Consider the following 22,319-nt stretch of genomic DNA (forward strand, 5'->3'; position numbering starts at 1 on the left):
GCGCGAGATGTCACGTTTGCCGCCAAGATGAAGAACGACCCTGCAGAGGTCAACATTGAACAACTGGTAGACGAAACGCTGGAGCGGGTAGGTCTCACCCACGTTGCTGATCAGCAAGCTGGTACCATCTACCGACGCGGTCTCTCCGGCGGCCAAAAGCGTCGCTGCTCCGTCGGCATTGAACTTGTGTCCCGCCCCAAGCTCATGTGTTTGGATGAGGTATGCGCCGTCTTCCGTGTTTTGCTTCACTCTCTATGCGCGCCCCTACCTGCAAACACACACACGCACGATGAGGTTTTGGCCCCTCCATCTCACCGGTTGCACATGCCCTTTTGTTCCCAGCCCACCTCGGGCCTTGATTCATCATCTGCCATCGAGCTGATTGGCACCATCCGCCAGCTGGTCGATTCGTCAAAGGGCGACATGGGCGTCATTCTGTCCATTCACCAGCCCAGTCCTGAGCTCTTGGCCTTTTTCGATGATGTACGAGCGTCGACTCGCTTCTTCACCGCTCGCCCTCTTGGAACAGAACATCACGTTCATGCCCCTGGCTACCCCCCTTCGTTTCTAGGTCTTGATCCTGGCCGATCAAGGTTGCGCCTACTTTGGCCCCGTGGACGGGGCCGTCCGCTACTTTGACGACCTGGGCTATACCCTTCCGGAAGGCATCACAGCCACCGACTTTGTCCTGCAGGTCAATAAAAGGAGGGCCTCGCATTTTGCTCCTCGCACCTGGCCGTACTCACACCCTTGTGTTTGCGACATGCTTGCCTTGAAATGGCAGATTCTGGACAAGGAGAGCGGGGCCGCTGCTGCCAACTGGACCGAAGAAATCAACTTTGCTGCAAGCTATGCTGACACAAAACGCAACAAATACATCTCCAAGATTCCCGATATGCAAATGCAAGGCGCCATCCTCTCAACCGGCATTATCAAAAACACTTTGCTCGAAGCGTACGTATCGCTTCAAACGCTGAGAAATCCAACCACGAGCTTTCTCGATTTGATTGCGTGCCAAGCTGACTTACCCACTTGTGTGCGTTTACCGCAGTACCTGGATTATGCAATACTGGATGCTTTTGAAGCGATTCTTCTTGATTGCTCGGCGCGATCTGTCCCTGTATTATATGCAGGTCGGTGCAAAGCGTTTGCTGTGATCAATTTCGTCCCACCAGAAGCAGAAAAGGCTTCCAGATTACACGGACTCACTTGGACCTTGCCGTCGTTGCCGTCCTGTACGCGCACCCTCTCTGGTGTCTTAGATTATCCTGCAAGCTGTGTACGGTTTTTTGACTGGTGCATCCTTTTACCAGCTTAGCGCGACCATTGATGGTCGTATCAATGATGTTTTCTCTGGCCTAATCTGGGTTCTGGGCACAGCCGGTTTCATTCATGCTTGCAAGTATGTGATTGTATTTGAGCGTGATGCACTTGTCACTTGAATGGTTCTTCCCAGACTGGGTTGAACACGCAGATTAGCGCCCGTAAGCCTCTCTGACCACGAGACCTTTTTTTCCACGTATGCACTTGTACTACGTCATGATCAGGGTGTTCTATTGGACGGACATGCTGCGAGTCTTCCGGCATGAGCGAGGCAATGGCACCTACCGTGTGCTGCCTTACTTTCTGGCCGAGTTGACCTGTACTCTCATCATGTTTATTCCCTTCTGGATTGGGCCCATCATTGGTGCGAAGCGCCCTGGACGTTGTCGAACCCCGTCACCCTGCGATTCCCCACTTATCGTGCTGTGCGCGGTCTATAGGCTTTTTCATGGTGGATCTGCCGGCTGAACGCTTCGGCTTTTTCCTTCTCTTGACGTATTTCCTCAACTTTACAGCCGAAGCCACGGGTCACAGCATAGTCCAGATCACGGGTACCAATGCGACTATCGGCACCATGATTTACCAGGTCGGTCCGTTCAGGCTGGAACACGCACGCATGCGTGTTTCTGCGTGGTGTTATACAAAGGGCATTTGTACAGAACGGGCTGTCCTGCTTCTTCTTGAGTGTGTGCCACCCTGACGCTGCCGGTGTGATTTGGAATCAACTAGGGCTTTTTGGCCATCATGTTTCCATTTGCGGCTGGAGTCTTCATTCGCGACGGCGAGGTTCCCGACTGGTGGTCCTGGCTTCCTCCTCTCTCGTTGTTTCAGCACGCCACGGGTGCCATGGTGACGGACCTCTGGCCATCCATCACCTATACCTGTATGTTGTGTCTGCTTCGCTGACGTGGCTTTTCGCGCTCCGTGCGCGTACACACACACACACACACACACACACACACACACACACACACACATACAACCCCACGGGCTCGCTTGGCTATTACCCGGCCTGGCTCATTGCTTGTGTGCGCTATCCCCTTCCACTAGGTGGTTCGACTTTGACGCCAGAGGGAAGCTGTGTATACAGTGGCGTGACGTTTCCCTGCGATCGTGGATTCAATGCCACCGAGGGTAGCTGTTTTGTTTCTGGAAAAACGGTGCGCGCAAACTTGACGTGTTGCAACCTGCTCTTTGCTCCCCTCGCTGTGAATGCATCTCACGGGTGCTTACAATGATGACCCAATGTTCATGCAGACCTATGAGTTGTACAAAGACATTGATGGCAAGCCTTACGAAGAGTTGGGCTACCTCATCCTCATCGGTTGTGTCCATCGGCTCTTTGTGCTGGCCACCTACTACATCTCGGTACCGCGCATGGCTGCGTAAGTTTTGCAGGCATCACACTTTGACCATGAGAAAGCACGCGTCGTGCCTTCGCCCTACCGGTTCTCGAACACAGTCTTACCATCCGTTGTGCCAACTCTACAGTGGTGTGCACAACTTTTTCCGCTCAAAGCTGCGTTCCCGTGTCATCGAGCTCTCCTACGACAATCTACAACTGCGGACAATTGTACGTGTTTCCCAACCGCCCCCTTAACCAATGCATGCACGTGAATAGACAGACTAGCTCCGACTCATTTGGTTGGGTTGATACTCGATCAGGTTAATGCTTTGCGCCAGCGCCTGGACTTGGATTCGGTAACGGAATCTCCTGCTGCTGAGGAGCCAATCCCGCACAACCTGCCACTGACACGCGAGGACAGCCACAGTCCACACGATGGCAATTCTGGGCTGATTTTCCATGATGTTAGTGTCACACTGCCTTCCGGCAAGTGCCTGCTCCAACCCATGAGTGGCTTTGCACGTCGCGGACGCGTGACCGCTCTGATGGGTCCCTCGGGAGCCGGTAAGTCGACCGTGCCTGGAGACTTTGAGGTTGATCCGCGTGTGCTTTCGTTGAACCACGTCGTGCACGCATTTGACAAACATTGTGGGGTTGATGGTAGGCAAAACGACGCTGTTGAATGCACTTTGCGGCCGAGCACCCTACGCCAATGTGGATGGTATTGTAACCTATGAAGACTTTTTGTTTGACAAGTCTCTGCTCGACTACGTTCCCCAATTCGATACCATTCCAAGTGCGTCGGCTGGTGCTTGACTTGATCTCGATCTTGATAAGACCATCATCTGCTTGTTTGATGACCAAGTGCTGTTTACACCGGACTTATGCACAGCTTTTTCTTCGCGTGCATAGGTGTCTTTTCCCCGGCAGAGCTGCTGATGCTGACGGCTCGCCTCAAGACCAAGGAAGACGACGCCAACATTGCACGCCATGTGGCAGAGCTGCTGGAGATTGTGGGCCTTTCTCGCTATGCTCGCACTCATTGCGGCAAGCTCACTGGTGGCCAGCTCAAGCGCGTCTCCATTGCACTGGGTCTGATTTCCCGGCCCCGTGTCCTCTTCCTTGACGAGCCTACCACGTACGCTGTCCTATCCTGCGTGCTTGTTGACTGTGCCATCCCATCCCTTACCTGTTCAGTGTTGATCGTTGTACACATCTGTTCCGTTGGTCTCATTCCCAATGTGTGACCATAGGGGCCTCGACTCAGCCGCGGCCTTCAGCATCATCCATTACATCAACCGCGTCGCCAAGCGCCTGAACGTGGTCGTTATCTGCACCATCCATCAGCCTGCCCAACCCGTTTTTGAGCTGATCGACGACTTGATTCTTCTTGCGCCTGGTATGTGTCTATGTGTCTATGTGTCTATGTGTGTGTGTGTGTGTTTGGAATCAGTTTGAAGATCATGTATTTGCATACGACAGCATCAACACTGCATTACTCCGCTGGCTCAACGTTCCTCGGTATTTGTGACAGGAGGTGAATTGGCCTTTTTTGGTCCAGTCAGCCGGGCCAAGAGTTTCTTCCAGGACCTGGGTGCCCCCGTGCCCGAGAGCGACAATCCTGCTGGTGCGGTTACGCTCGCCTGCAAGCATCGCAAACTCTTCTGAGCTCCTGCCTAACTGTTCCTATCACATTTATAGATGTATATCTGAATCTTGTGAGCCAACCCGCGGCTGCCATTCTGCCAGGGTCAGTGCAAAGTGCTAGTTTTTACATTATCTTTTCGCCCCCCGATTGACCGCGCTCATGCCCCGATGTACACACTGTTTTGTTTTCCATCGCAGGCACTCGGATGGTGTCACGTGGTCCAGCGTCTTTGCTACAAACAAGCACGCCACCGCTGTGCCAGCATTGGGAAATGCTTCGCCAGCGCGCAAGGCAGACGTGCCCACGGAAATGACTCGTTTTGGCCTGCTACTGAAGCATTACCTGACCTTTTATTGGCGTGACCGCTCTGTGTATCTCTACCGTGCCGTGGCCTACATTGTGCTGGCTTTGTTTTTGGGCACCTTGTTCTTGCGCCTTGACCACACCACGGCACGCATCCCAGAAATTTCTGGAGCAGCGTTTTTTGCTATCTACGTACGTTTGTCAGGTTGACCCCACTCATCTGGTCACCCACGTTGGTGTGCTACAGCTCTCCCGCTGCTGCATTGCGCTCACTTCTGTCAAACTGTCGTGTGCCTGCTTTGAACATTGGGTTAGATGATCATGTTTGTGACTGTATCGAGCGTGGCCACCCATACCTCGGACCGTTTTGTCATGGCTCATGCCTATGCAAGCAATCAGTACAAACTTAAGACCTGGACCTTGGCTCAGTTTCTCGGCGCTCTGCCCTACACGGTCTTGGGTGCTGTGGCCTTTCAAGTCGTCTTTCATTGGCTAGGTGGCCTGAATGATTCCTTCGACGCATTCATCTATCAAGTCTTAGCCAATGTTGTGCTTCAATGGGTGATGGAGGCCATTGCATGGTCTGCCATTGAAACATTTCAAAATGCCATGATGGCCGTGACCATGACCCTGGTTCAGGTGGCTTCCCTCTTTCTCTACTCTGGATTTTTTATTCGGGTACGTCGAACCCTGGCCGGGCTGCGATGGTGCTTTGGTCGCCGCGTGTGGACGCCTGTTTCGTTGCTCACTTGGATTGTGTGACTCGTCGACTTTGTCATTTGCTTCCATCTTTGCCAGCCTGAGGACATGGCACCGGGCGTGGCCTGGATTACATGGCTGATGCCCACGCGCTACATGCTCCGAGGCGTGTTTGTGAACTACTTTGATGGGCAAGACTTTTACGATCCACCCACGGGCATGACGGTATCAGGCGAGTCAATTTTGCAGTCTGTCTTTGACATTGACGTGGATGAGAACAACCGCTGGGTCATGTGGGTCATCACCTTGGCTTGGGTGGTTCTCCTGCGCCTTGGCCATTACGGCTCGATGGTCCACCATCTCAAGCACCTCGGCGCAGCCATCGGCAATCCGACCACTGCCCGGACTGCAGACAGCAAAGCCGTCAGTTCTCAGCGCACCAACGATGTTGCGTTGGAGAGCGTGCAGTCACATGCCACTGTGCCCGCTTCGTCCATCCTCACGACGACCGTTCCTCCCTCGCAAAGCATTGCGGTCACCCCCGCCCAGCATCCGCCGGTCACTTTTAGTACCGATATGGTATAGCCAACTCCACTTGTAGAATCCACATTGACATTGTCCTTTTATTTCCCTTTCTTCTCTTGTTTCTCGGAGTTGTTGAGTTCTGCTCGGAGAACGTCCCCCAGACCGCCCAATCCAAGATCCGATCTATCCTGAAAAAATTGCTACGTTCACATCTGCCTTCTTCGGTGTGAGGTCGGGGAGGGGGTTCTGGTCCACACGGCATCAGATCTCAGAGTATTAAAAACACACAAATGCGCACACTCTCCACACACTCCACACGCACACAGAGCACCGCTGCATCATGTCCAAACTTGATGAACAAGCCAGGACAAATAAAAAACGGAAAAAAACGGAAAAAACCGGAAAAAACCGGAAATGGCGAGTGATGAAAGTCATCACATCGTAGGCATTTTATTTTGAATCAAGCAACTGGAGCAATGGCGACACAGGAGGCAGCGGAGTGCACCAGCTCTGCTGCTCAGTCAGACGGCAGCGTGGAATCGGCATCAGTTGGAAATACCTACGTGGGCACTTCGGGTTATGTGTACGCTCACTGGCGACAGGGTGCCTTTTATCCGACAGGAACGAAACAGGCCAAAGAGCTGGAATACTACAGCGGTCGACTGTCGGCCGTTGAGGTCAATGCGACCTACCACGGTCTGCAGACGGTTGAAACGCTGCGCAAGTGGCAGACCAATGCCCGGCGAGGGTTCAAGTTTGTGCTCAAGGCCCATCAGGACATTACACATCGATCACGTCTACATAACGTCGACAGTCTGTGGCAGGTTTTTGTGGATCGGGCTGTGGACGGGCTCGGTGATGCACTAGGCCCATGCCTCGTCCAACTGCCACCGTCCTTTGCCCGGACACCGCAGACAATGGCTGATCTTCAGACATTTTTGGCGCTTCCTCGTCGTGGGTTGAGACTTGCCTTTGAGTTTCGCCATCGCAGCTGGTACACTGAGGTGCGGTGCGCGCCTGGTCAGCAATACGCACCGTTGGTCCTTCTCTCTGCACCTGCGAGGCTCACTGCAGCTCATGTCTGCTTGCTGCACAGGAAGTGTATGCCATGATGTCAACTCACAACGCCTGTATCGTGGATAATGTATCTCCCGACGGCACCACGCTGCGCTGCGAGCGGATTACTGCCGATTTTGGCTATACACGCATGCACAAGCGACTGAAACCCGATGGAGGGCCTGACACGACCAACTACACGGCTGAGCTCCTGACGCCTTTGTTGCCCACTCTGATGGCCCAACGGCAAAACGGAAAGGACCACTATGTGTTTTTCATGAACGATCTCAACGCTCATGGTCCACACAATGGCGTGGAGTTGCAAAGGCTTCTGGCGGCCCAGCTCAAGGCAGAGGGCAGAGAAGCAGAACCGGCGCTCGTCACCAACTGGCACCCTCTTTCACGCGAAACGCAGAAGGGGGCACTGAAGCGCATGTTCAAGCAGGCTCACGGGCGTCCATCCACAGCAGGCACAGCAGGCGCAGCAGGCACAGCAGGAGCGCCCTTGTCCTCTGCATCGGTCTGCGATGCGACCGCGGCCACGACAGCACACAGGAGTGTGAGTGCCATGTTGCCGGTCTCGTCCAAGCAGGCCAGCGAACGGGGGTCGTCCCATGGAGGATCTCCTCGAAGCAAGGCCCCCAAAAGGGGTCAGCCATCTATTCAATCATTCTTCAAGAAATAGTGCACCCCGCGTCATAATAGAGTTGCTTGTATCTTGCCCCTTTGCCCGCTGAGCGGGCCAAACATGCCACACCAGGCAATGTAGACCCAGGACCTGGTGTGAAGGATTTGCTTGCTGCACCAATTATTGCATGCAGCAGTTGTTGTCAATTGAAGTGCGCATTGCTTCAAGCCCGTGGACACAAAATGAAGAGACCTGACGAGGCCGGGCATTGAATTGCTTGACCCAAGGTTGAAATCCCGCGTTAACAACCTCACACAGGCACAGACTTGCTCCAGTTTAAGGATTGCTGTCCCACGCGTCAACGTGCACCGAGCCATCCAACTGAGGGAAGCGCTTGAAAAAGGTCTGCCCGATATGCAACCCCCGCCATGAAGCAAAGTGGTGAGAGCAAGCATGTCTGAAAAAAACAAAAAGTTGCGGGGCGGGAAGAGACGGACAAACCTTGAACAGATCAATGGCATAGGCAACATCCTTGACACCTCCCATTTCTCGGATCGAGTGCATGGCCAGTTGGGGATTGCCAACGTCAATCGTGCGAATACCCAGTCCCGAAGCCAGAATGGGGCCGATGGTGCTGCCGCAACCCATATCCTGACGCACCACAAAGTCCTATTGTTTTTAGTCATTCACGCGCACCCAAGATGAGAAAAAGCAAGAAGAGCCACGGTCATTCACACTAGCGCCTTTCATGAATGTCAAGCGTTGAACAGTGCAGAAGGATGAGGCAAACTTCGTTGCGCCCAGGTGTGAAGGGACAACCTGAAGGGGAACGCCGGCCTTCTTGGCCAGCAAGCGGAGGATTGAGGCTGTGACGGCATTGGTGGCATAGCGCTGGTTGGCGTTGAACTTGATGACAACACCTGTTGCAAAACCAATAACAATGAGCTGGCAGAAAAGACAGCGAATGCATTCCAAGGCGAGCTTGTCAGGAAGAGACACGACACACCCTGGTTCATCTTGGGGCGATGGAGGCCTTCGTGCTTTTCACTAGAAAAAGGGAAAGGGCAGCGACACGCCACCACCACATGTGAGAGATAGGCACGGTATATATATACACTTGGACCGCCTAAGAAAAACAAAAAGAAACATTTGAACACACACCCGCGGTTCATGTGAACGGCATGGGCCATGTCAGCAGAGATGACAAAGGAGTTGGCCATGGCCCGTGCAAAGTTTTCAGCGCCATCGCCACACAGGCGACGCAGCGTGTGGTCAAAAAGCGCCGAGCCCGCGCCCTGGGCACTGTCCGAGCCCACTTCTTCGTGGTCGAATAGAGCAATCAGGCGGATGCTGGGGTCTTCAGCAAGACTACCCTCCTTGGCCACCGAGGCCAGCAAAGCCTATCAGCAAAAAAGGATCAGTTGGGGTGTAAAAGGGCGGTATGGATCGAGCAAGGCGCTATTGCGACCAGGGTGAACCGACCTTGAGGGCACAGAATGAGCTGTTCAAATTGTCTAAACGAGGGGCAAGAATAAACTCGTTGTGCAAGCCTCCGATGGCCTACACGCATTACACATGCCAGTTTGTCACGAGTTGAATGTGGTCCGAGCAAACATGCTCCCCACTACCCTTCCCTCTCCCTTGGTGGATGCGTGGCACGGTACCGAAGGTTGGGTGTCAAAGAGACACATTTCAAAATCCAAGATGCGATCCGGCGAAACGCCACATTCCGTCGCGATCAGCTCGACAAGGGCAGCGTGATGATGACCTTGCTGATTGATGTCGCTCTATTCCGGCAGGCAATGCATATGCAGAGTACGTCGGTGAAGGGAGGGTGAGGAGCCCGAGTTGGTCACACGCGCTTGGTGCAGACCGGCGGAATTGTCCCGGGTATGATTGCATTTGTGTTCATCGCACCCATTCACCATCGGCATCTTCTTTTTCCTTCTTGGCATTGAGCTGAGCTTCAGCCTCGGTGGCCAGAACAGCCGCAAGGTGTGTTTCCTTGTTGGGGTTGAAACCATTGGTGTAGATGTCACGCTAAAATTGAAAACCATCGAGTGAGGCAGTGGCTGACGAGGTGTTTTTTTGAGAATATCATGCCACCGATTTGGGTGGGCGCAGGGCTACGCACGTCGAGGTGAATGGCCAAGTTGGGCACGCGCAGGATAGGGCGGTTAATGCGCACCAGATGCTGGCTGACACCACCCTGAGAAACATGGCCAAAATAGGCAAACAGCGCAATTGGTGAATCACATTGCCTCGCAGAACAAGTAAAGATGAAAATTCTAGGGTACAGAGCCAATAAACAGGGGCACATGTTTCTTACATCGTCGTTGCCAACCATGACCCGGCCGGCAATGCCGAGGTCGCGGTCGAACCAAGTGTGCCAAAGGCCGCCACCATAGCATTCAACAGCCACGCCCAGATAGCCTGAGAGGCACATTCAGCCATATCAAGCAACAACCACATGCAGCAGAGTTGCAGAGAGCCAGGTCAGGAGGAAAATATAGGTGCAGGTGAGAAGAGGAGCAAAAATTGACCAGGGGCGTACCCTCACGAGCAATCTTGCTGTTTGGCTTGACCTAACTCGCAATCCAAATCCGCAAGTGAGTTGGAAAGCTGGCAGCTCGGTCGCAGAGTCTAGGCAGAGTCGAATGGGGCGTGGTCCACAATACTCACACGGAGGCAGGGGGAATCGGTGTGGGCGCCGACAATCGAGAACCCGTGACCTGGCTGCCACTGCTCACCGACGGTAAATGCCACCAGGGTGGACTGGTTACGAGTAAAGTAGTACTGCAGGGTGCAAACACAAGGCAAGTGTTACGACAGAGAGTACGCCGACCTTTCGGCAAAGGCAATGCCGAATGGCAAAAGAAGATGAAGGGGCCAAGAACCGTACCTTGCCACCCTTGTCAATGTTCCAGGCGTCACCTTCACAGAGTTCTTCAAACTCATTTTCACTGAGAAGGGTCTTGGCAGCCTCAACCGCTGTATAACGTGGGGCCATGGTTGAGCGAAGAACACAAGATGAGGAAATGACATTGCCGATCATTCGTCGTGTCCAAGAGACTTGGCTCATTCACATGCAAAGTTGCTGCAAAAAACTGACCGTGGAACGGGCTTGGGCTGGCATCGACAAACTGCAAAAAGGCCTCGGCGGCTTCGACGGCAGGAGTGGGAGCCATGGTGCTTGTGAAGCGCAAAGGGCGGTACAAACAAACTTTGTGTGGCTGAAACTGGGAGCAGCAAACGGTTGAAAGCCAGCGACCGGGTTGAGATCCGGATCGAACAGTGAGGGGACGAAGACGAGCCAATAGGCGCCAAGTGTTCGACATCAGTTGGCTGCACGATAGGAGGCGCACAGGCAAGACGAAAACAACCACTTGGGTCAGTTCAAGACTGCAATGAACAGTCAACCCAAGGCGAGAAGGCGAGAAGGCGAGAAGGCAAGAGGGCGAGAGGGCAAGAGGGCAAGAGGGCGAGAAGGCGAGAGGGCGCTTGGTGGTATCAAACGCGCGATCGGGTTCAGTGGCCAAGCTTTCAACCCAAACCTTTGTAAGCGGAAGTGTGACTTTTGTAACACTTGAACGGTTCAATGTGTGACCCTCGGAAAAGTGGTTTCGTAAAATTGAATTGATGCAACTCGGAAATAAACTTGACACAGCGAAATGTTCACACGAACACGAGACGTGTGTCGCTCTCTCATCATTTAGAATTTGTGTTGAGCGACCCTGGGCTCCTCGACTGCTGGCAGCTAGAACCTCATCAAACGGACTGGCAGTGGACGGCATGGTGTTCAAGCCAGCATGTGCGGCCTGTGGCCGGGTGTTAGAGCAGGCGCTGCAGTGTTCACGGTGCAAGGCGAGCTATTATTGTAACCGGGAATGCCAACGGCTACAATGGAAGGAACACAAGCGGGTGTGTCGACCTCCGACGGCGGAAACTCCCGGTGGCGGCGGCAGCGGCAGCTCATCGGAAAAGACCAAAGGAGTGGCACCACCACGCGCCTTCAAGGATCGCGTGACGCGCACGTCATTTCGAGATTTTCCAAACGCCGAGTGGTTGCCGGCACCACAGCGCCATCGACCGGACCGCCCCGCGCCCAACTTGCTGATCCTGCTGCATGGTCTTGGAGATGACGAGCAAAAGTTTGCGGCACTGGGACGTAACATGGCACTTCCCGGCATGGAGGTACTCAGTGTGCGGGGTCCGTACGTGGTGCCGCCCGGGGACATGGGCTTTGGATGGTATCCGGCCTACGAGGCAGATGGGGAACTCATCAAGGGCAAACCCGGGGAGCAGCGGCGGATTGCTGGTCTGGATGCGGCGGTGCAACGCCTGCACGGCTTGCTGGACGAGCTGACGGGGATGGGCTGGCACATGCGAGGCGTCTTTTTGCTTGGGTTTGGACAGGGGGCGCTGACGGCGCTCGATGCAGGGCTCTCCTATCGCCAATTGCTGGGCGGGGTGATGGCGTTATCGGGTGGCTGTTTTCTTGAGGAGTACGACGACACGGGCCTCGAGGCTTTGGCCCAGGCCCGTGGCTGGCAGCAAGCAGAGCTGCCATTGCATGTGACCCACTTGACCGCGCCAGTGTATCTGCCGATGGAGCGTGCGATTACCCAGGCGACGCTCCTCAAGCCATGGTGCAAAAAGCTAATTTTTCACAGCTACACGGACAGCCAGCTGTTGGCTTCGGAAGCTCAGGTCCGCGAGCTGTTTGAATATCTGTCCCCGCTCATGGTGACAAGCCTCCACGAGATGTCCCTCAACGGCGAAGTCCATGAAGTGGCCTCGGTGCAGTGACAAAGAGCCGACTGATGCCGAATTGATTTAGCGAAAACAGTGAGCGAGTCTCTTTAATTTGATCTGACAAATGTGATCCCCTCCTGCTGGCAGGCTGCCAACAGCCCGTTCCCCACGGCAAGGTCGTATGCCTTTGTCCCAAAAATAGGAGGTCCTTCTTGTCCCCCCCCCCCATCCCTGCACACGTATTTGATGTGCGGTTTCTTGTTTTTTTGGGTTGTTCATATGGCAGCGCAGAGCTTGATTGAGGGACGCGGCGCGGCTGTCTGGATAACACGCAACCGTCAGCTTGTGTTGATTGCCCAAGCAGCGACAACAAGCAAAATCGTATCATCTCTTTGGAAAACGAGGACATCCATCTCAATCTAATCTAGCTGTCAACGATGAAGTTTCGGAGCCAAATCGACAGGTGGCGTGAGCTCGTCACCAAAAGACGCGTGACGCAGCCAGGCCAAGAAGCCAGCCCACACCGCCAACAGCCTGCCACCGCGAGCCATCGCCGCCCTTGAGCAGCGCATCGGAGTTCAAAGTACATGCATGATTATGGAACATGTACACACACATGAAGAAGCGAGAGTTCGAGAGCAGAGAGAGAGAGAGTTAGAAAAGAGAAGGGTAACAGGTAGAGAGAAAGGTATAGAGAGAGAGAGAGAGAGAGAGAGAGAGAGAGAGAGAGAGAGAGAGAGAGAGAGAGAGAGAGAGAGAGTCAATCAGCTGCTGGCTGCCTGCCATGCACATGTAGCACGATGGGTCAGGACAGAACTAGGCCTGAGAGCTGGGCGCTCCTCTTGGAACACGTCACGTGTAAACAAGTGCAAGAACAGAGAGAGAGAGAGAGAGAGAGATAAAGTCCTTGAAACGCAAAAAGAGAGAGAGAGAGAGAGAGAGAGAGAGAGAGAGAGAGAGAGAGATGAGAGAGAGCGAGAGAGAGCGAGAGAGCGAGAAGGAGCTGACTCGTCTTTTTAGTCTGTGAGCTGCGCTGGGTTGCGCTTCAAGTGCCACATCAACGTGTACATGTATGTATCCGCCCCCGCCCCCGCCCCCCCCCGCCCTGCCCCGCCTTGCGTGTACCATCTCATCTCTCCGCCCACACACTTGCTTTCGCCTTCTCCGTTCCACTCGTTCGTCCATCTCCGCGTTTTCCTGGCATTTTTCTTCCTTGGTGCTATCAGGAGTGATAGCGTCCTCCTCTCCTGCTTCCTCCTCCTCTCTCACCTTCCCCTCCTCCTCCTCTCTCATCGCCACTGCCCACCGGCGTCAACAGCCCAAGCAGGTCTAGCAGTGGGCATCACGCTCTAATCCATATTTTGTTTCAGAGCCCACACTCGTCGGGTTGGGAGCCGTCTTTCTTTTGGATGCCAAGGCCTCCGCAGTCGTGACGCGCATTGCCCCTCAACCCATCGGCACCATGCCGTCCGAGCAGACGGGTCATGGCCGGTCCTTGAGTGCGTCGTCAATCGGGTGCCTGCTCCGTCCATGCGTTTGGGTCGTCCCTCCGGCCATCCTCGTTCTAAATTCCACCACCCTACACTCATCTACCCATATCGCTCCCAATAGAGGCACGTGTGCTGGACACGGTCTGCGAGCTCGTCGTCATGCGGCCCATTGCCGTGGCTGGTTCCGTCATGAGCCTGGCCTTTCTCCTGACGATCAGTACGCTCTTACTATGCGCTGACCACCCCTCTATCTGTGTCCTGCTGATGGAGCCTAACCCTTGCAACTGTGTGCATGTCGCAGTCGGCTTTGTTGCTTATCCTTTTGAGATCGATACGACCGGCACTACCTTTGTGCCAAAATCGAGTGAGGTCTACCGTGTCGCCGAGACCTTCCTCATTACCGAGGAGAAGACCCGTTTCAATCCCTACCGCAATGTCGAAGATTTGGAAGGCATTACTGTGGCACAACAAACCATCGAAGAGTACGCTTGTCTCGCCGTTCTCTCTCTCTCTCTTCTCTCTCTCTCTCTCTCTTTCTCTCTCTCTTTCTCTCTTTTCTCTCTCTCTCCGGCCCGTGGCTACCGGAGCATAGTGGTCATGGTCATGCCATGCTGACATGATGGATTGACGCGCTTTTCCAACTAGGTACCTTCTCACCATGATCGTCGTCGGCAAAGGTGGCGCCAATATCCTGACTACCGAGGGCATCAGTCTCATCAAGAGCACAGTCGACCGCATTCGTGCCCTGCAGCCCGACGCAGATGTGGCTGGCTATTCCGACGTCTGCCTTCGTGGTCAAAACACTGGCGAATGTGCCCCCCTTTCCAGCCTCCTCAAGTATTTTTATGCCACTGAATATCCCGACTGCCCTGGCGTCTTCAATCCCGACGGCAAAAACAGCGACCTTGCCATGCCGGTGGAAGACGTGCTGCGCAAGCTGATCGATCCCTCACAGGGCTACACGTTTTGTACCGAGGCAGTGGCTCCCGCCTGCAACCAAACTTGCATGACTCCTAACCAGGACGACATCGCCTCCTACTTGGGCAACAATTTCGGCTACGCCAACACCACGACCCTTGCAGGCGAGCCCAACCTGGAGAGCGACGTCACTCGCCTCATTATGAAATTCGGCATGCCTCTTGCCGGTTACAACAACTCGGATGATCGCTTCGATGACCAGCAGAAGATTATCGAAGGTTCGAGGTTTTCCATTTTCATCTCTTGTTGGCAGGGCTCAGCACACTCTTTTCTTTGGCTCACCTCAAATGGCGAAAATCACTAGACTTTGTGCTTCGCGCACAAGACGAACTTGACGATGCCGATCACGAATCATCAAACATGGAGTTTCGGTACATTTCCGAAGTTTATGTATGCCCTGACTTGAGCTCGAGTGAACATTCTCTTGGAGCGCGCGAGCGTTTCTTCTTGTCCTTCGGCTTATCCCTTCCCTCGGTCTTTGTCGACGCAGATTGAAAACTATTTCTGGGATCTGGTCATTGGTGATACGGCCCTCGTCTCAGTTGCCATTGTGATTGTTGGCATCTACGTCATCTTCCATACCCAGAGCCTTTTCCTGGGTCTTTTGGGCATGCTGCACATTCTGATCAGTTTTCCCGTGGCCTACCTCTTTGGCCAAGCTGCCATGGACTTTGGAGGCATGGTACGAATAGCCCTGAAGCCTGTCACCGAATGCCTTATTGCCCAGACTTCTATTTGCACTGCTCTTGGCGTCCCCCGATTGCCGGGCTTGTCTTTTTCCCCTGACTTACGTCTCATTTTCTTCTCCGACCCCGCCACTTGGCTTCTTTCGTGAAACAGGGCATTTTGAATCTTATGGCTCTCTTCATTATTTTGGGCATTGGCGCTGATGACATTTTCATCGTCGTTGATGGTTGGAAACAAAGCCAGCACGAAGTGAGCATGCCCCATGGCATGGCCCGCATCACTTGTCAAGCCGATGAGTTTTCGGACCTCAACACCGAATGGCTCAAGAAGCGCATGCGCTGGGCATACGCTCGCGCTGCTCAGGCCATGCTCATCACTTCACTCACCACCGGCGCTGCTTTTGTCATGAACCTCACTTCAACGGTGCCGGCCATTCAAATTTTTGGTGGCTTCACCGCTTTTATGGTTCTTTTCAACTACCTCCTTGTCATCTCCTTCTACCCAGCCATCGTGATCATCTATCAACGTCATGCCCAGTATTGGGTTTCTCCCCTCTCCTTCTGCGTCAAGAGCGGCCACATGCACGCCGGTTTTGAAAAGTCAGATGATGACCTCCCGCAAGCCCAAAACCCCGTCGTGCCTGCGGGTGCATCAAATCCAGACAACGACCGCGACGTCTCTGGCTTTCGAGGCATTGAGCGCTTCTTCTACAAGACCTACGCTCCCTTCATTTACAAGCAACGTTTTTTCATTACCGCGGGTTTTGTTCTTTTCTTCATCATTACCATCATCTTTGCGGCCCAGCTTGAGGCGTCGGAGACGCCGGCTCAATGGCTTCCGAAAAACAACCATCTGCAGCAAACTCTGGACATCCTCGACAACAATTTTGGTGTGGACGAGGACCCACCCCAAGTGGCAGTCTTTTATGGTGTCAACAAGGTCAGCACCAAGAGCACCAATCCCTACAACCCCAATGATGTCGGCAAACTCTCGTTCTATGATGCCTTTGATCCCTCTTCTCCAGCGGCACAAGAACAGTTCATTGAGCTCTGTGAGCTGTACCGAGCTCAGTCTTTTGTCTTTAACAAAGAGGTTATTTGTCCCATGGAAGAGTTTCGTGATTTCCAGCTTGGCAACGGGGAGCCGTTCCCGGTACCCCAAGCCGATTTTGCTGAGCTCTTGGGCAACTTCACGCAATACTACGAGTTCATCAACGGGCCGGCCCCCGACTATTCCGGTTTTCTGGAATCTTCCATTCAGGATGCTGAGACCCGCGAAACTCGGCGTCAAAACGTCATTGAACTTTTCCAGCTCATTCGCTTCGACATTGAAAGCAACACGCCTGTTGTGCGCTCCATGGCCATCGCAGTCACCACCACGCTTTCGGCCAGCTCTTCGGGCAAAACTGTGCAAAAGGTGTATGATGCTGTTGCTGCCATCACCGACGAACAAAACGACCTCGCTGAAAACCAGGCCTTTGGATTCCGTGCGTATCACACCAGTGACCAGTATCTGGACATGGTCCTAGAACAAACGCTTCTCAGTGCCGCCGTGAGTTTGAGTGTGCTTTTTGCGTGCGGGCACACCTGCCATCCATTTTGCTCCGATTTCCGCTCATTATTCTCATGGCTGTTCCGTTGTTTGTCGGTTGATTGCACCCCCAGGTGACGGGTATCGGTGCCTCTTTGGCACTGGCCTTTGTGATTATCGTGCTGACGACACATGATCTTGTTCTTTCAGTGATGGCCATCGTGGCCATCGGAGGCGTCGTCACCACTTTGATTGCCTTCATTGTTTGGCTGGGCTGGAGCCTCACTGTCATCGAGTCCATCTGCTTGACCATTCTTGTCGGCCTCAGGTCTGTTGACAGTGACCTGCGTTTTGTGTGTGTAGGGAAACGCAAGCCTGCGCGATGTTGCTCAGGTGACATCTCAACCAACGTTCTTTTGCTTTCCCTCTAGTGTGGATTACGTGATTCATTTGGGTGTTGCCTATCAAGAGTCAAAGGCCAGCACTCGCTTTGGCCGCATGCGTGATGCGCTTGTGGTCATGGGCATTAGCGTGTTTTCGGCGTCAGTGACGACACTTTTGGCTGCCATCGTGTTGACGGTGCGTCGCTTCTTTTCGTCGCGAGCTGCAACCAATCTGTATACACATACACATCATGATATTTTATACCAGAACCACTGTTTCAAAGCGTACGCACGCTCACCACGCATTTCTGCTTGTTTAGGCCACCACTATCATTTTTTTCTTCAAGTTCGGCCTTTTCATCATGCTGACTATTTTAGCTAGGTACGTCCTTGGTGGTAAAGCTTGTTGACCTTGCTTGTCGTTGCGTCAATCTTATATCGCTGTGAACTCCTTTCCCCCTCGCAGTACACTTTGGTCCTTTGGGTTCATGATGAGTTGGCTCTCGATCATGGGACGCACCGACCATCACAATGACCTCAAGTATCTCTGGCGTAAACTCCTCGGCCTCTGCGGGCGAGCACCGCCGGACACGCCTCCAGTCTCTTCTCCCAAGGCCAGCGTGGGGCCGAGCGCGGCCAGCGAGCATGAGATGGAGTCTGTCACGAGCACCGTGTCCGTGTAAGGGTCTTGTGTGCGAGTGTTTTTTTTTTAACTGGTTGTTAGTATGTTTCTGATTCACAACGGATACCTGCGAAATGCTAAGTATCCTGCCCACATCGAGTCGGTGGTACATGTTTTGCAGTGTCAGTGAGTTTTTGGACGGCGTTGTGCGTTGACGCAAATATAGGTAAGATGTCTAAGAATTCAAAAAAAAAAAAAAAAAAAAAAAAAAAAAAAAGGATCAAATTTCCTGATTTGCTTGTACTTCGGGGATGTGTACGACATGGTACAGCTCACATCGTGGACACCATGCATGCGATAAAAGCTTGCGACAGAAACTGCTGCTCGAAAAAGCAAGGCATCACAAAGGCCGCAAGGTTTTCGGAAAAGGGGATAGAATGGATAACACGCACGACACAAAAAGTAAACAAACAAAACACACTTAAGCGCATGGCTTTGGCGTGTTGATGCGGGTATGGACAGACATTGGCGATGTTCACATTAAGAACATACGAATGGACAAACAAGATACAAAGGGAGACAAAAGCACGGGACATGAAACGTGTTCATATGTCTACATGACCAAGCAGGCGTTGTCAGCCGCAGCACTATCAGCGTCCGACGGCGGGGCGGCGTCTGCCGCACTCGAGGCGGGGGCACCAGAGAAGCGCCTTGATTTGCGACTGCTGGCACTGCTGCGCATGCGAAAGTTGCGCTTCATTGTTGATGATCGCCGCTCGTTGCCCGGCGGTTCCGAGCCCCGACGGTTGTTGGTCAAAGCCTCCAACTCGGTCGTGAGACGCTGCAGCCAGAAGTGCACGGTGCCAATACGGTCATGAGCTTGTGCCGTCGCCCCCACAGTGGCTGGTACTCTGGACGACCACGCACCTTCATACTCTCCATCATGCGTTGCTCTGAGTTAGTATGCTCTGCTTGCTGACGCTGAGATGGGAATACAAGGCCAGTGAGTGCAAACGTGTCGCGGTCTCTCCTGCGTCATCAAAACTTTTAGAGCACCCCACCTGAAGCTGGCTCTCTAATTGCAGGATCTTTTCTTGAGAGGCTGAGAGCTCGGCCCGAGAGGCCGAGAGCTCAGCCTGAGAGTCGAGAGAGGTGTGTTCGCGCTTAGCAAATTCGTCTGCCACCTCTCGTCGTAATTCTTGATTGCGTGCTTCAAGTTTTGAGACATTTTGCTGCAGGGTCGTGCGCGCCTATCGCGGTCATGGCGTGTATCGTGAGTAAGGTCAAGACCAATTATCTACCACCAAGGTGTAGCTGTGAAGAGGTTGTGCCAGTGCATTTCGAGTACCTGTTCTGCAGCTGCTAGCTGAGCCGCGCTGGCAGTCACCTGCTCACGCAATCGAGCAATTTCCTGATCACGGGCTTCAAGCTCAGCCTCGCGAGCAGCTTGCTGTGCTTCCAACTCTGCAACCCGCTCTTCCAAGACGGTGTTCTGAGCACTTAGCTCATCTTTCTCGGTCTTGGTGGCATCAGCTTGAGCCTGAAGTGTTGTATTCTGACGTTGCATTTGGCGTTGTTGGCGACGGAGTTGCTGAATCTGTTCGGCATCCTGCTTCAGGAGCAGATCTACGACGGCCTATGCATGGAAAAAGATGGGGTGTTAGAGCGACGCTTGCAAGTTTCTGCACTCTTGTCCAACCTGACAAAAAATCACCGTGCCAGAAACGCATTCAACGTACTGCTGAGGCAGAATCTAGGAGGGTTGGGGCCGTGGATCCGGTGTGTGGAGTTGCCGGGCCTGATGAGGCAGCGGTGTTGTTGTCTCCATTTGAGCTGGCGTTGGCAAGCGCAAGGTCCTTGCGCGCTTGGGCCAAATCATCCAACAGCTCACGCATGGCCGTGCTTTGGTCATCCAGCTCTGCTTGGAGCTCAGCTACCGCTTGTCGCAGGCGTTCTTGCGTGTCTAGATAGTCACCGATGGCATAGTCCTGCTTCCGGTGCATGCATAAGACGGACAGAACAATGGCAAAAGGCATGAACATGGTAGAGACACGAGCCAAGAAGGGGCGTAGCAGCACGTACGTCAGTGGTACTCTCTTCCGCTTCGAGGGCTATCGAATCACTGTTGCTGATTGATGGGCGAGGACTCGTTGAGGATGTGACCATAAGCGATAGGGGTCGGGTGGCAGAGCCAGAGAGCGACGAGGCGGTCGACGAAGGCTTGCGCCCGCCGCCCGATGCCAGCGTGCTCAGCAAGGTGGCCGCCTCCAGCGACATGGCTCGCTCCCGCTGCTGGTCGAGTTGCTTGGCGACGAGCACAGCCTTGGCGGCCTCGCCTTTGGCAGAGCTGGAGGGGAGACGATCGCGACCGGTGAGCCACCGCTTGGCCTTGCCCCGGTGGGGAGAGGGAATGGCCACGGGTAATTTCTCCGGCTGACAAAGCCAAGCCAGTCGGTCGGCCAGGTCAAAGTTGCGCGCGACGTAGAGCGGGGCATCGGCAGTATTGCCATCACCGTTGCTCATGCGCAAGGAGTGACGGTCGGCAAAGGACGCAAAGTGCATGCCCAAATCATACATTTCCTTCACGCTGAGATCCGTGCCTTCCCGGGCCTTGAGCGATAGGATGGCTTTGGAAAAGAATATGAGCCATCGAGTGCTCCCCTTGCCGCGATCCTTGCCTTCGGGATAGAACACAACATCGCTGATCTCATCGCGCAGCTCGCCGAGCTGAGCATAGTCACAGGCCAATGAGGAAAGTCGGTCACGGAGGGGAATGGTGCGCGCAATGTGAATATCGCCGTGCTCCAGACGCATCAAGTGAACCAGACGGGCGTGTGTGTTGATGTCGAGAGCCATCTTTTTCATGGCGTCGACGGCTAAGGAGAGGCTCGCGTAGCCAGGTTCCTCTGGACGACTTTGCTTGAGCTGCTCGCCCAGGAGCAAGTGGTACTATATGCGTGATTGCAACGGAAAAGCGATCAATCATGAACAATGGTGCAGAGGGTAAGGGAAATGTCCAAGCAAAAAAACAACAAAAAAAAACAAAAAAAAAAAAAAAAAAAAACAACAAGCACACAAACAAACGCAGGCGGACCGCGAAAACAGATGACAAAAGGAGAATCCTGGAGTGTTAAGACTGACCCGCATGACACGCTGGACGGGTTTTAAGAGATCATCTTTGAGAGCCAGCGGGCGATTCAGCTGGCTCTGTTTGAGGTTCAACAGCACTTGGAAAGACTTTTGAGATTGCTGCGTAAAAACCCATACAATCATAAGGCTTGGTGAACCGGGAAAGACAATGATCAAGTCTGGGGTCGAGAACTGTCAGGGGAGCGGGAAGTCGAACCAGCTTGGTGACGAGTGCAGTGATGGAGCGGCTGTGATCTCCGCAGTATCGCTGGTAATGCTCCGTGAGCTCTTCAACCTTGTCAAGGATGAGTTGAGCCAGTTTGACGCCCTTGGGGTCCGTGGAAGCGGTGACCATATCGCTGAGAAATTGTTGATGGAATGCCAGCAAGGCCGGCAGATTGATAAAAATCAAAAGAATCTCCTCGTCTGAGACCAACTACATGGTGGCAGCAAATGACGGTCAAGGAAACGACAAAGCTGGGAGCGCAACAGCAGCAGCCTCACAATTTCAACAACCTGAAGGCAGAGCATGCCAACAAAACATAGCAAGAACAATCGGAAAAACCAAAACAAAATGACACACCTCAGCTGGCAGAGCTGTCATGTACTCGTTGACGAGGACGTCCAGATCATTGACGTATTGCTCCTCGGTGGCCAGTAGCTCAGACGTAGCCTTGCGGCGGCCCATCTTCATCCATGCGGGCAGATTCACGCTCCATCGTCTCGTGTCAGAGGCAGATACGGGAGCGGTGTTGGGTAGAGCGCAGTCCAGCGGCATAAAGGTGGGGAGTGTCATTTCCGAGGGTGGGCGTGAGGCAGACATCCCAAGAGGCTTGGCAACGGGGGAATCGGTGGTGCTTCTGGTCGGTTCTAGGCTGCCCGCGTCGGGCTCTGGCTCAGTTCCACTTTCTGGTGAAGCATCGATAGCGGGGATGGTGGCCGTGCTCTCGCCCCCGGCCCCCGCTGTTGGTGTCGATGGGGGGGTTTCGGTGTCGGCCATGGCGCTTGGTCACGGCCTAGCCTACAGTGAGGTATTCTGGAGCAGGGTTGTAAGGGTGCCAGGGCGAGTCATACACCGTTCAGGCCACCCAGTGAGCCAGCAGATTGAGGACTTGATGAGCCTTACCACGCAGGTCTCATAAAATGCTTGCGCCGTAAATCAGCTTCAGTTGTCGACCTGCAATTCAGCTCAGGGCTACTCCAGCCCGGGGTCAAGAG

At 53.8% G+C, this 22,319-nt stretch overlaps 8 protein-coding genes across 8 annotated transcripts; 5 read left to right on the top strand and 3 right to left on the bottom strand.

The window, feature by feature from the left end:
- Positions 1–27: 27 nt before the first annotated feature.
- MONBRDRAFT_32199 (uncharacterized protein) lies at positions 28–6,034 on the top strand (the record flags this gene model as incomplete). Its single annotated transcript, XM_001745195.1, has 21 exons — positions 28–219; positions 343–483; positions 572–694; positions 785–954; positions 1,052–1,133; positions 1,263–1,402; positions 1,548–1,687; positions 1,764–1,909; positions 2,053–2,206; positions 2,374–2,483; positions 2,581–2,708; positions 2,815–2,896; positions 2,989–3,232; positions 3,333–3,464; positions 3,581–3,806; positions 3,922–4,067; positions 4,203–4,295; positions 4,370–4,418; positions 4,514–4,811; positions 4,935–5,297; positions 5,418–6,034. 21 exons carry the CDS (start codon positions 28–30, stop codon positions 5,901–5,903), a joined length of 3,645 nt encoding a protein of 1,214 aa, XP_001745247.1. The 3' UTR covers positions 5,904–6,034.
- A 285-nt stretch (positions 6,035–6,319) lies between these two features.
- On the top strand, positions 6,320–7,584 carry MONBRDRAFT_7777 (uncharacterized protein; the record flags this gene model as incomplete). The annotated part of the gene is made up of 2 exons (XM_001745196.1): positions 6,320–6,847; positions 6,940–7,584. The coding sequence occupies 2 exons, from the start codon at positions 6,320–6,322 to the stop codon at positions 7,582–7,584; spliced, it is 1,173 nt and encodes a 390-aa protein (XP_001745248.1).
- Positions 7,585–7,863: 279 nt separating this feature from the next.
- Positions 7,864–10,715, bottom strand: MONBRDRAFT_18914 (uncharacterized protein; the record flags this gene model as incomplete). The annotated part of the gene is made up of 14 exons (XM_001745358.1): positions 7,864–7,932; positions 8,029–8,196; positions 8,347–8,447; positions 8,534–8,574; positions 8,689–8,927; positions 9,010–9,087; positions 9,192–9,295; positions 9,453–9,567; positions 9,662–9,736; positions 9,857–9,960; positions 10,082–10,112; positions 10,210–10,323; positions 10,430–10,518; positions 10,640–10,715. The coding sequence occupies 14 exons, from the start codon at positions 10,713–10,715 to the stop codon at positions 7,864–7,866; spliced, it is 1,404 nt and encodes a 467-aa protein (XP_001745410.1).
- Positions 10,716–11,319: 604 nt separating this feature from the next.
- Positions 11,320–12,336, top strand: MONBRDRAFT_7779 (uncharacterized protein; the record flags this gene model as incomplete). The annotated part of the gene is made up of 1 exon (XM_001745197.1): positions 11,320–12,336. The coding sequence occupies one exon, from the start codon at positions 11,320–11,322 to the stop codon at positions 12,334–12,336; it is 1,017 nt and encodes a 338-aa protein (XP_001745249.1).
- A 600-nt stretch (positions 12,337–12,936) lies between these two features.
- Positions 12,937–13,575, bottom strand: MONBRDRAFT_24971 (uncharacterized protein; the record flags this gene model as incomplete). Its single annotated transcript, XM_001745359.1, has 3 exons — positions 12,937–13,061; positions 13,159–13,315; positions 13,432–13,575. 3 exons carry the CDS (start codon positions 13,573–13,575, stop codon positions 12,937–12,939), a joined length of 426 nt encoding a protein of 141 aa, XP_001745411.1.
- Positions 13,576–13,744: 169 nt separating this feature from the next.
- Dispatched-like lies at positions 13,745–18,185 on the top strand (the record flags this gene model as incomplete). The annotated part of the gene is made up of 9 exons (XM_001745198.1): positions 13,745–13,781; positions 13,894–14,254; positions 14,418–14,968; positions 15,293–15,432; positions 15,591–16,988; positions 17,102–17,295; positions 17,399–17,546; positions 17,671–17,732; positions 17,817–18,185. 9 exons carry the CDS (start codon positions 13,745–13,747, stop codon positions 18,031–18,033), a joined length of 3,108 nt encoding a protein of 1,035 aa, XP_001745250.1. The 3' UTR covers positions 18,034–18,185.
- A 293-nt stretch (positions 18,186–18,478) lies between these two features.
- Positions 18,479–18,850, top strand: MONBRDRAFT_7781 (uncharacterized protein; the record flags this gene model as incomplete). Its single annotated transcript, XM_001745199.1, has 1 exon — positions 18,479–18,850. One exon carries the CDS (start codon positions 18,479–18,481, stop codon positions 18,848–18,850), a length of 372 nt encoding a protein of 123 aa, XP_001745251.1.
- A 63-nt stretch (positions 18,851–18,913) lies between these two features.
- MONBRDRAFT_24973 (uncharacterized protein) lies at positions 18,914–22,101 on the bottom strand (the record flags this gene model as incomplete). The annotated part of the gene is made up of 7 exons (XM_001745360.1): positions 18,914–19,222; positions 19,321–19,608; positions 19,712–19,960; positions 20,055–20,921; positions 21,114–21,221; positions 21,319–21,537; positions 21,685–22,101. The coding sequence occupies 7 exons, from the start codon at positions 22,099–22,101 to the stop codon at positions 18,914–18,916; spliced, it is 2,457 nt and encodes an 818-aa protein (XP_001745412.1).
- Positions 22,102–22,319: the final 218 nt, after the last annotated feature.

The sequence above is a fragment of the Monosiga brevicollis genome, genomic scaffold (assembly GCF_000002865.3).
Source record: "Monosiga brevicollis MX1 MONBRscaffold_8 genomic scaffold, whole genome shotgun sequence".
Taxonomy (NCBI): domain Eukaryota; class Choanoflagellata; order Craspedida; family Salpingoecidae; genus Monosiga; species Monosiga brevicollis.